At 42.2% G+C, this 12490-nt stretch overlaps 1 protein-coding gene across 5 annotated transcripts in view; it reads right to left on the bottom strand.

Moving 5' to 3' along the window:
* Positions 1–12490, bottom strand: part of CFAP61 (cilia and flagella associated protein 61) — a 282902-nt gene that overhangs the window by 140538 nt on the left and 129874 nt on the right. For all 5 annotated transcript variants that reach the window (XM_073008639.1, XM_007961384.3, XM_007961391.3 and 2 more), the window contains one exon: positions 10833–10967. In XM_073008639.1, coding sequence (XP_072864740.1) covers positions 10833–10967 — 135 coding nt within the window. The remainder of the gene's footprint in view (positions 1–10832; positions 10968–12490) is intronic.

Genomic DNA, 12490 nt, shown 5'->3' with positions numbered 1-12490 from the left:
GTTATGCATCAAAAGTCAAAGTTGATGCTTCCAATGACAGATACAGAAGAACACAGGGGGATAGAGAGCCCACTGTCTAAGGACCAGGAGGAGGAAAGCCAGAGGGGAAGAAGGAGAAATTAGTGCAGTGCAACCCTCTCCTTCCCCTGGCTAAGCCCAGGAAAGTGGAAGGAAGCAGGCAGGATCCCCACAAAGATTTTGGAGAATACAAGAAGGAGACTGCTTCATGAGGGGGACTCTACTGCCACCTTGTCCTGGGAAGAGTCCAGTGGAGACGGCTGAGGGAGCTTCCCAGACGAGGAAGGAAATGAGGCAGCAATGAGCTTCTGAAAGCCCAAAGCGAGGAAAGCAGGAAAGGAAGAGAGCACCTGGCTCCAGGGAACACAAGGTCACACTCAGACTGGCCTCAAGGCTGTGAGGATGGGATGCTTCTGCAGAAAGCAGTGAGGGCTGCGGGGGCTTGGATGCCAGGACAAGGGGTGACTTTGCCTGAGGACAAAAGCTGATGTTCTGAACTCAGGATTCCTGTGAGGACAGGCACTACCCAAGTAGCAGATACCTCCCCTCCCAGCCTCCTCCCCGCCCGCCACAGTGCCATGACATTCCATGTCCATGAGCTCCTGAGAACTTGGATGTTTTTTCTACCCCACTAAAAACATGAAAGAAGAAAAGCTCCTACATGGACTCAATGTAAATATTAAATGATTAAATTTACCCAGAATTGATGGAGGTTACTTTTACTCCCATCAGGTGGAATAAAGGCTCAAAGCAGAGACTCAGTTCAATTAGACAAAAATAGGAAAATAAAAGATGTATCCTTTTGCACACCTGGTTACTTGTCTTAAAAATCTATATCTGACATAAAAAAGAGGGTTTGCTGTATGTCTCTATACTCTTTATGTTGCTTAGATACAGCAACATATTGCCAAGAGAAATCATCTTTTTCAATTCAGGAATCACAAGTTTTCATTTTCAAATTCTAAAACTTTAAGCTTTTTGATTAAAGAGATAGTAACTTTACCTTTGACTGAGCAATACCATTTCTAGGAATTTATTCAAAGGAAGTCAAAGCAAATGTGCTGAAAAATAATAAGGGCAGACATGGTAGCAGTGTTCATCATGATAAAAATTGGGTTAAAAACTTAACCAACATGAGGGAATTGGCCTGCACACAGCAATGGTGAATCGTGGGCTCTGACATCACACTGTTTAGTCCCCAAACCGCAACTTAGCAGCTGTGTAGCCTCAGCATGAAGACAATAGATGCTACATTCCAAAGGAGCCCCCTTATAAAAATGCCAAAGTCAGTGACAAGTGCCGGTTAAATGCCTTTTAACTCCTAACTCAAAATGAAGACATGAAAGTGTTAGATGAGTACATGCAAAAGGGGCTTTTTTGAAGATTTCTTCCAGGAGAACTGTTGATGTGCTGTGAGTCCCATGCCCCCCATCTCCAAAGAGGACAGATGGAAGGGGTTCCTTGTCTTTTGCTTCAAGTCACAGAAAGGGTTTGGGAGCCCTCCAAGAGCTTCATGTGAGGCCCCTAGACAAAGTGGATGGATGCGCTAGGTGAGCTGCACGGGCAGGTGGCCTGCATGGGCAGAGCCTGCTGGCCCACAGAGGCAAGAGCTCTTCTCTCAGGTCCTTCCTATACGGCACCTCCAGATGCAAATGAGACTCGGTATCAAAGCTAGAGGATGGCATCTCCTGCATCATGGGAATGCTGGTGAGAGCTCCCTAGAAACAGGAATCCCCTAGGAAACTGTAAACACACACTAAGAGAAGAGAATTCCAGCCTACAGAGTAGGGGCCATCTTACGACAGCAGTGGCCAAGTTCAGACTTGCCTCCTCCTCCAACTGTTCCTCCCTGCCCTGACCCCAATTTCAGAAGGACTAGAAACACAGCTCAATAATAAGAAGACACTAATAGGCTAAAGAAAGAGAAAGCACTAAATACTGAAGAGCTATATAAATGCTAAGTTAGTGGAAGGGGCATGAGAGTTCGGAAGAGACAAGAGGCCCTCCCCATCCTGCCTTCTCCAACCACAGGCTTCCTACGTGCTTGCAGGCTTCAGCAGTGGGTCAGGGGAGTCTCACCCTTGGAGGAAAATTGAATTTTGATTATTACATAAAATGAAATTGAACATTTTATGGAATTAAGATCAAGTATTGTGATTGGAAGTGACCCATACAGCTTTAATGACCTAGAACTGACCAGAAGGTCCCAGAACTTGCTCACTTTCCATCCGGGTGCAGGAGAAAACTCAGCCACATAGAACATATTTACAGGGCGATGAGATACAGAACTCAAGTGGCTTCGTGACTATTCACACAAGTCCTGCTGGCTTAATGCTCACTTGCATTACCAAACCTTTACTAACCTCAGTTTTCCCCACTGCAAAATGGAGACGATGATGCTGAAACATCTGTGAGAATGAAAGATCAGCTGGGACAGGATGTAATGCAGGGCCTGGCAGGAGGAAAGTACTCACTGAGCGGCAGGGCTTGCTGCTTCGCAGAAAACTGTGTGGCCACGAAAATCACACTTTACAATACTTAGTAACAAGTAAATATAGTCATAACATATTAAGTGAAGAAGCATGTTTCAAACACTATAACCCCATATCTAATAGCATATATGTAGTCTTTCTCACAGAAAATAATCCAGAAGTTGAAACCCCAAAATATTAACAAAGGTAATCCAAAGATAGGAGGAGAGAAGGTTTTACTGATTTTCTCTATTGTTTTTTCCTAAAATTTCTACCAAAAACATGTATTGCTTTTGTAATAACATACTTATTTTTAACCAAAGGGAAAAGATATCACTTCTCTAGTCAGTATCCACAGCTCTAATTGTCCCCTTTGTCATTTTATATCCCCAGCTACTTTAAAAATCACAAAGCAAAGCCTCACATTGGAGCTGCCATTCCTCTCTTCCCCGAAGGCAGATTCTGAAGAAGCCACTTAGCTGCGAAGGCCAGTTTCTGCCCGGGAGCTCAGCTCCACCCAGGAGCCTTGCTAGGCTGCAGGCTTTCAGAGCTCTGCAGCAGGCAGCTGATGCGTCCGGAGGCACTTCTGGACCTCTGTGGCATTCATTACCCTGGCTCTGCAGGGAACAGAATGCATTTTTTTTTCCTCCTACTGGGTTGTGGCAAGAACCCGATCAGCATCCAGGAAATCCTTAGAATTTTTTTCTTTTCTATTGGAAGCATTGGCAGCTCTTTTTAAGAGCAATATTACTAAAGGTGGATCAAACAAAGAACATGCTGGTGTCTTCGAAAAAACAGAAAGTCCCCCACTTTCCTCCTACATTTGGATAGGCATCTTGTTTGCTGCTTGAGCTCTCTTAGTTGTCCACACAGGACCATAAGAGGCTGCTGAGTCAGAGAGGGTGAAGCAGGAAAGCTAACAGAGATTTTATTTTAGAAAAATCTCTGCTTTCAAAAGAATTGAAGCAGCATTAGCAGTGTAGTCTCAAATGTGTGTATGAAGCTCTCTTGGAGTGGTGGAAACTCTACTTCTGAAACTGAAAGAACAGTTGAGACGTTGCCCTTCAATGGCCTTGATTTGACCAGCACTTCATCAATTACTAGCCGGAATGCTGAATCTGATCTAAGAATGAAAGAGTGCAAAATAATGCAGTCACTTTGGAAAATAGTTTGGCAGTTCCTCAAAATATTAAACATAGAGTAACCATGTGACCTAGCAGCCCCACTTGTAGGTATAGACACCGCCCCCCAAATGAAAACACATACACCCAAAAACCTGTGTGCACATTTTCATAGCAACGTTTCCATCATAGCCAAATAATGGAAAAAACTCAAATGTCATCGACTCATGCATGAAAAAATAAAATATAGTATTATCCACACAATAGGATATTCAACAATAAAAAAGAAATAAAGTACAGACACACACGCTACAATGTGGATGAAACATGCTAAGAAGCCAGTCACAAAATACCGCATAGTATATGTTGCGACTTGTATGAAATATCCAGAATAGGTAAGTTCATAGAGAGAGTAAGTAGATTACTGGTTGTCTAGGGTTGAGAGGAGAGGGCTGGGAAAGAGAGGAAGTGACTGCCAGTGGGCACAGGTTCCTTTTGGGGGTGATGAAAATGTTCTAAAATTAGATAGCGGTAATGATTGTTCAACTCTGTGAATATACTAAAAACCTTTGAATTGTATAGTTGAAGTGGGTGAATTGTATGGTGTATATATATGATTTATGTCACAATGTGAAGCTGTTAAAGACATGGTTGGGGGAAGAGAGAGACTGTCCTATAAATATCTGTCCTAGAAAATGAGGATAAGACGTAGCATTGATTCCTGACAACACTAAGATGTTAAGAAGTTACTTTTCCCAATTTCTTCTCTATCATACCCTCAGAGCCTCATCTTGCCCCCTGACCACTGCCCAGTTACTCAACAATTTCCACAGCTTGTTGATCATGCCACTAATTCACATCTTATCTCTTCCCTCCACCCACCCCCAAAAATAAACCTTTAGTCACTCATCTGATGGGCACTTACTTGGGTTCTGAAACCACATCCAACATGGAGCTGAATTTTGGGAAATGTATAATGTCGCCTCCATATGGGATCACAATTTTTTCCTTCCTTTCCCAGCAGCTGCCACCATAATTTTGCAACAACAAAGGTTTTTTGTAATAACAAAAATTACAAAGGTTTGTAACAACAAACCCATACAACAGGGAGCTAACTGCAGACAGCCTGAATCAGCAGGTGTCCAAAACCTGCCAGCACACCAACCTGGACCCATGTCTGCTCCTTCCTAGCCCAGGTCAGACAGGGTCAGGCTGGTACCAGATCAAACCCAAGAGTGGATCATTCAGCCAAGAGGAAAATTCAAACTGCACTGGGAGAAATCCAATCGTCTGTGGGTCACCTTTTGGTTAAGTACCTGGTGCCAAGGATTTGTGAGGTTCAACAAGATCTATATTGAACCATATTCCTTTTCTGTAGTTTGGTTTTCCTATAATGAGTCATACTAGTACTTTAGCCTTTTAGGTAGGAAAGTATGTCTGTGGAAGTTAAAGATAGGAGTTTTGGCAACCAACTGCCTGGGTTTGAAATTCTGTCAATTAAATTGCCTTTGGACAAGTTATTTACTCACCCTCCTGGCAAGCCTGTTTGCTTTAGGTACACTGAGGATGGTAATCGCAGTAACTATTTACATGTGCTGATGATGTGAGGACTAGATGAGAAACTCCATGGGAAGCCTTTAAGCAACAGCTCAAGAAGTAACAGTAATGCAATAGTAGTTGTTTTTAGTACCTGGTAACCTAAGAGGGAAAAATTAGGACAGTAAGGAGAATAAACACTGGTTTATAAGTCCTTCTGGTGTGTATTTATATACTATTTATATAATATACACTTATATAATATATAACATATTATATTAAACTAGATAATGTTCAGAGAATTGGAAAGAAATGACCATAGAACTTGTATTGTAGAAAGAAAAAAGCCCACAAAGGAACTTACGTAAATTATTCTAAGAATCTCAGAGAAAAGAGTTCACTATACATAGAAGGAAGTGCACTTCCCATAGATATTGTAAACACATAGGAACTGGCTGGGAAGTGGCTTGAAGAAGCAAACTGGACTCATGGCGATGATTTAAAGTGGGTTAATTTCACTTCAAGAAAATATTTCTCCCATGGTCACATTAATAATAATTAGAGCATATACGATGTTGAAAAAATACGGGTCTGCATTTTTAGAAACCTCTACCAAAGTGATGGCCCAAGAGCTAAAAATACACCGACCACAAATATAACCAAGGGAAGTCTAACCACTGGCGGTGAAAGTTACCACGTTTAAGGAAGGGGCTGGGAAACAATAAAGCTGGGGAAAATCTAGCAGGTGCTGGGAGAATAATGCAATTTCCTAGGGCAGCAGATGCACAAGTGAAACAGTATCCAGTAACAGTCCATCAGATGGTAATTATAGCTGGACTGGGAAGAACAGCCAGATGAAAAGGGGCAATTCAAAGGGTAACTGAATGCCAGTGAGTGACATCTTCCTGAGAGATCACATACCAGGAAAAAGCAGGGCCATCACTTAGCTCTGAGGGGGAGGGCTTCCATAAACCGTCATTTTTCTTTGTAGAAGGACAAAGGGAAAATGTGGAGAAATGAATGCACAGAATCCAAATGGAGGCCTCCAAAGAATTCATTAGTCGAGATTTAATCAGACCATCATTAATAAGCAACCAGAAAAAAAAAAAACAAAAAAAAACCCAAGATCACTCTGAAAGTATGATTCCTCAGGAAGGATGAAGGGTTGATTTAGTTCTGAAAATATGTGAGAGAGAGGTGAGTTCACGCTATAATTCTATGAACACTATAAACCAAGATGAAGAGCTGAAGTGACTGAAGTGGATGATGGGTAACATCTATTGATATTGAGGCAATGGCAGGGGCTATTTAAGTTCAAAGCAGGTTTTCTGGAGTGTAACATGACAAATAACACTTATTTAAACTCCCACTCCTGGAAAGGAAGCAGTGCCTTTTTTTCAAACACATTCCCTCTCCAGGAATTCTGCAGAAACAGGTCTGAGCCCAGTGTGGCTATTTCTCCTGAGTTTGGGCTCTTGTCACCTGGAAGGCCAGTACAAGCCCTCTTCCACCCCCAGTTAATACCAAAACTAGACTGGAAGCTCCTTGCAGGTATGCATGGTGACACAGTCATATCTGAATCCCTGTAAAAGGCAGAAAGGAAAGAAAACAGGCTTGTATGTAGACCCACCCTGAAAATAAGTGTAGGGCAGCTTGTTCGGCCGTCTTTAATCAATATAACTACTAAATTAATTCAGCCCAATTTTGAGTGTTTTCCTGATCGTAATACTCATTCAGGATAAATACTTGAGGGAATGGATGGATACCCCATTTTACATGATGTGATTATTACTCATTGCATGCCTGTATCAAAATCTCGTGTACGCTATAAACATCGATACCTGTGTACTAACAAAAATTAAAATTAAATAAATAAAATAATTTTGTAAAAAATAATAATACTTACGCAGGTAGGCCCTGATGAGTCATCTAATAAAAAACTTCCATGAGAATAACTCTCATAACGTAAAAGCACGGGCCAAGATGGCTCATTCAAGCTAAGAAAAGAATCTTCCAGGTCTATGATGTCAGTTATGGTCTTGGTCAGGAAAAGCCCTCTCTTACCCATGCATTCACACTGGTTGACTGTGGAGATATTATTACGAATCTTTGAGACCTCGTTCTGAAATGTGTGATGAAAATCATTTATGTTTTCTAGGCTCTTTTTTATTACCTGCTGTGGAGTGGGCTGTCAATTAATAGAATCGACGGGGAAGGTGTTGTGGCAGGGACACTGATCGTCCAAACCAGGCAGGAATTAGGAGGGCCTTGAGGTGGGAGCGAGGGCATATTTCCCTGCCATGCAGTGATGAATTTCAATCACTGCTGCCTTGTGCCAGATTCAAATTGGCAACCTACCGAGATGAAATGCTTTCTATCCCATTACTCATGCCTGGAGTGATCTGTTCCCTTGAAGATTGGCTTCCGAGGTGAAAACTAGGGACTGCATGGTCACTCTAAGATGCTTTAAATAGGATAAAAGGTATGAAAGACGAGTGGCCGGCAAGAGAAGTGATATGGACATGGTGAGGGAGCTGAGGGTCTCATATAAAGCTCGATGCACTGGGAGGGGAAGGGAGGGTGGGAGATGTGAAACCTAAAGGGAAAATTCATTCATTTGGTAATGAGAGTTGCTCAACCTTGCACAGTTTGCTACTGCAAAGCTATCGCTCTACTAAGAAAACAATGTCTTGAGGGATATACAGAGATTCTTCCTAAAAATACTCTACTTGGCTCAACTTGTCTCAGATAATCACTCTAAAACATTAAAACTGTCTAAAATGTTAAAAAGAGAAAAATAATTTTTAATAATATAATTTAGCATTTTAACTTTTTTTTTTTTTGAGATGGAGTCTCGCTCTGTCGCCCAGGCTGAAGCGCAGTGGCCAGATCTCAGCTCACTGCAAGCTCCGTCTCCCGGGTTTACGCCATTCTCCTGCCTCAGCCTCCTGAGTAGCTGGGACTACAGGCGCCCGCCACCTCGCCCGGCTAGTTTTTTTTGTATTTTTTAGTAGAGACAGGGTTTCACCATGTTAGCCAGGATGGTCTCAATCTCCTGACCTCGTGATCCACCCGTCTTGGCCTCCCAAAGTGCTGGGATTACAGGCTTGAGCCACCGTGCCCGGCCGCATTTTAACTTTTTAATACCAAGGCCCATTCCATGTGGATTATGATCTCGATAAATAATCCTGTGATTAAACTTTTAATATGTCTAAAATTTTTTAACTGAATCTTGTTTACTAAATCTAAATCTCCATTACAATTTTCTGAAGCTTGAATACAACGAGTAGCAACAAAAGTGCTTCTTAAACAGTCAGAATTCACCTGAGAAATAAGCACAATAGCACGAGCAGCAGGTAACAAGCATCTGTGTTAGAATTCTCCCACCTATCTGCTAAGTGGCTGCCTTCCTGGACCCTGGGTTTGAACAATCCATCTCTGCTTTGTACTGAAATACACCAGGGCTCAGGGGTGAGGGGCACAGCTTACTGAGATGACCATGGAAAAGGTTACTCAATGTAAGCAATGATTTCGGATCATACCAACCTGGGAAGTAGTAATGAGATAATTTTAAATGAAACAAAATGTTATCTCTGACTTTCTCTCCACCTAGAGCTCCAGCTCACCTCAAAATCACTTAACTGAAAATTCTCACAGTAGGGTGGGAGGGAAGGGGCAGGTGTGAAACTGCACTTCATATTCATAAAAACGATGCTTCCTGATATCCATACAGCAGCTCTGGACTCCTCCCTCCAGCTCCAGCCAGGCCACCCATGCTGCCAGAGGACTGGCTGAAGGCACAGGAGCCGTGGGCTGCCACTGAAGTATAAGTCTCAGCAATGACTGTAGAAGGTCAGCGTCTCTCATCCTGACCCTGATCTGATGCGGAAGCTGCAAAGTTGTATGCCGAGCACATCCATGTACTTCTATGCCCAGCGCTTTCTCCAGAGATCAGTTTGCCTCTGTGGAAACTGTATTTCAGTGCTGGAGACAGCATGTAGCCACTGTCTCTGACCCCAAGACACTGTCTTTGCACCAAACTTCTGGGTGTTGGCTCTCTTTCCAAAGCAGTCTGTTCCCAGGATCTTCACATGCAGACAGACCGCATGGTGGCCCATCCTAAAGGTCTTCCAGGTGGGCTAGGCACATCTCATCTCCAGTCCTGTGAACCCTGCTACTTAAGAATATGCCTGTGACCTTCAGATAAAATGATATGAATCTGGAGTTTGCTTCAAAATGATATAGGAGAAAGGGGAAATGGTGGGGGCACAGATGATCCAAAATTAGCTAAACAGTTGCAAATCATTGCAGCTGGGTGCTGAGTGCATGGGAGTTCCAGTGCCACTCAATCTGTGGTCTGGAACAGGTGCCCATGTGCAAACTATTATTCGTCTATGAAGATATGAGTAAGAGAGACCGAGAGAAGCATTCAGAAACTTTTATAGCAAACCAACAGAGTAATGCTATGTCTGTTAAATCTAACAATAAAAGAATTTTGTCTGTCTTTGCTTTTTAATCTTGTTTTCCCAGGAATTCACTTTTTACAAAACTATCAGTCTATGACTAATTGCACATTAATTTAAAAAAAAAAGACATGTAGATTGAGAAGTCCTGCTTTATATGATCAGTCTGTACTCACATATAAATTTACAATGATATAAATTTTGTTATTTTACAAATATAAAGATGAATGTAAGACACAAAGCTGCCTCTGAGTTGGTCTGATGGAGGTGCCCTCCCCATCCCTCAGTGCACCCGCCAGTAAGACAGGTGCCGGGCGGGGCGATGTCCTTCCCGCAGTGCCGAGCCTGTTGCAAAGTGTTTATTTCAGCATCATCTCCAGCTCTGAGGGGCAGCTCCTTGGGTAAGTGTTTGCAGAGTTTAAACTCACACTTTCCCTTTTTCTCTCTCACAAAGGACAAATGTTAGCCCAGGAAGGGATTTTTTTTTTTTTTTTTAACTTAAGTAGAAGAGTATACAAACACTACAAGTCCGTATCAGTCAACATGAGAAAATTATGTTTTCCAATTAAGTTATTGAAAAACACTATGTGTATGTATACAGGTACATTTGCATTTAAAAGAATATCTAGGTTTGATTTCAGTCCTTTTTCCTGTTCTCACAATAAAAGTGGCCCCTGGCCATTCATTTTAAGGTCAAAAACTCCTGCTGCCCCAGGGCAGCTAATATGCTTCCGTTAATCATCTTGATGCCCCTGGGGGAGGGAGTTAAAGAAACCAGCTTAGACCCGGGGCCCAAACATCTCAAATGTAGCCAGCTCTGTTTTCTCTGTCAGCTTCGTCGTAACAGCGAATGACCACTTAATGCCTTGAAAGCAAAACATCATTGAAAGGGGGAATCTGCTTTTGAGGACAGGGAAAGCAAATGAAAATATGCCAGAGGATGACTCTAGGTCTTTTGTCCTGGGACACAGCAGCCTGAGAGGCATCCCCATGGGATGACCCTGCAGGGTCCTGTGGCTACGGCTTTAGGCTTGCCGGGAAATAACGACTTGAGGGAAAGGGCTGCAGGGGAGCCTTCGCAGGGCTCCGCCTGTAAGGGTATGAGCACCAGGTTCCCTGTAATTAAGAAGCAGCCTGCTCCTGTGAAGACAGCACTGCCACCCCATCTGCCAGGCCCGCGGGAGCTGGCACCGCGCCGCCCTGCCTGCCGCCCTGCTACCCACCGGATCCTTGGAGACCGCCTTTGATGGAGCGTTTATGCCAAGCTTTTCCAGAGGATAGACAATCTGTCGTCGTGGTCGCACAGGAACCAAGTAATGAAGGGCAGATGTCAGGGAGTGGGCGTAGGGGTTCTGGAACTGAAAGACAGCAATCTATATTTTAGGGGAGAGAATGTCAAAGAGGCTCAGCACAGATGTCTGCGTACAGCTTTACAAATACAAAACTCTTAACTCGGCCAAGTCAGAGAAGAAAAAAAAAAATCAGCAAATAAACAAACATACTCTTCGAGCAGTGGAATGAATTGTAGATAATGCCTGACACTAATGAAGATAATTACGAGAGTAATTACATTACTATCTCTGTGGGAATGACAGATAAACAAGTGGTTTGGTTTATGGGATTTTTCAGTACAAGTATTTTCCCCGGGAGGATATTCCCTCCATAGTGATCATGCATCAGCTTGATCTGACCCCATTAAGCTGTGTTATCTGCATCCTGTTAACCTTTGTATGTTTGGCACAAGCTGCTTTAAGAAGACACATAGATAAAAATGTCATCCAAGGGGTAACTTAGCAGGGATGTGAAAATCCTCCTGTTTGTAAAAGTCACTCACAGTGACTTCAACCGGACCTCTGTTAAACAATAACAACAACAAAAACTGTTTTGGAACAAAAAGATAAAACTGAGAAGTGGGGGTGGGTGTGGGAGAAGTAGATCATAGTATTTACATCTAGACTAATACTAAATTATGAGTTGGATTTATACTTACTGAAATGAACTATGATAAACCACGTCTTAGGGGAATGCTTTAAGTATTGATTTTATCCAGTTTTAAAAACTTAGCAGAGAAAACCAAACATGGTGATCTTTATTTCTGTCACATTTATGAAATCTTAGGGTTTTGGTGAAATGAACTAAGGACATTGTAACCATTTAAATCTGAAGCGTCAGACTGTAAAATCAAAACTTTTAATGATACACTTATTGAATTTAAGCTGGAAAGCAAAGAAAGAAAAACAACTGTAGATGCATTTTAATAAATAGATGGTTTACATATGACTTTTTGCGGTTCTAAAAATAGCCCCTGGCATTTCTAAGAGCTTCTAAAATGGTTTTCTAAAATCCTTCACCACTGAACTTCACACCCTGACTTCGCAAACTGAAAAACAGAACCCTAGCCAGCACCCTGTTTTTATGCCTGAAAGAGCTCTTAATACATGCCTTGACCAGAGAGACAGAGAGAAAACCATCCCCATAATGTGAGCCAAAAAGCTCAACTTTACTGTAGTCAACTGGGGATTTATAGCAGAATTTGGGAATTCTTACTCAAATTATTTGGAACTGCTTCATACACTTGTTTTAAATGAATATGTGAAATCAACTGGAAGTGCAGACTGAGAAGAAATCTGTTTCCAAGCATGTTTTTAGAGGCTATATACAACAGTGTGGAACATATTCCTAATTTCATACTACTGAGGTAAATGTATAAACATTTAATGAAATGCCCAAGGTATTATTTTTATTATGGATGCAAATGGACCTTCTCTAACCCAGCACATCCAGGCAACTTCATGAATAAAAACAAGAAAGTAATATCACATCCTGAAGGTCACAAAATTGGCATATGGCCAAGTGCAAAGTAAAAGAAAACTGTGCAGGA

Source organism: Chlorocebus sabaeus, chromosome 2 (assembly GCF_047675955.1).
Source record: "Chlorocebus sabaeus isolate Y175 chromosome 2, mChlSab1.0.hap1, whole genome shotgun sequence".
Lineage (NCBI taxonomy): Eukaryota > Metazoa > Chordata > Mammalia > Primates > Cercopithecidae > Chlorocebus > Chlorocebus sabaeus.
The sequence above is the reverse complement of the archived record's forward strand: the minus strand, read 5'-3'. Positions and strand labels throughout refer to the sequence as shown.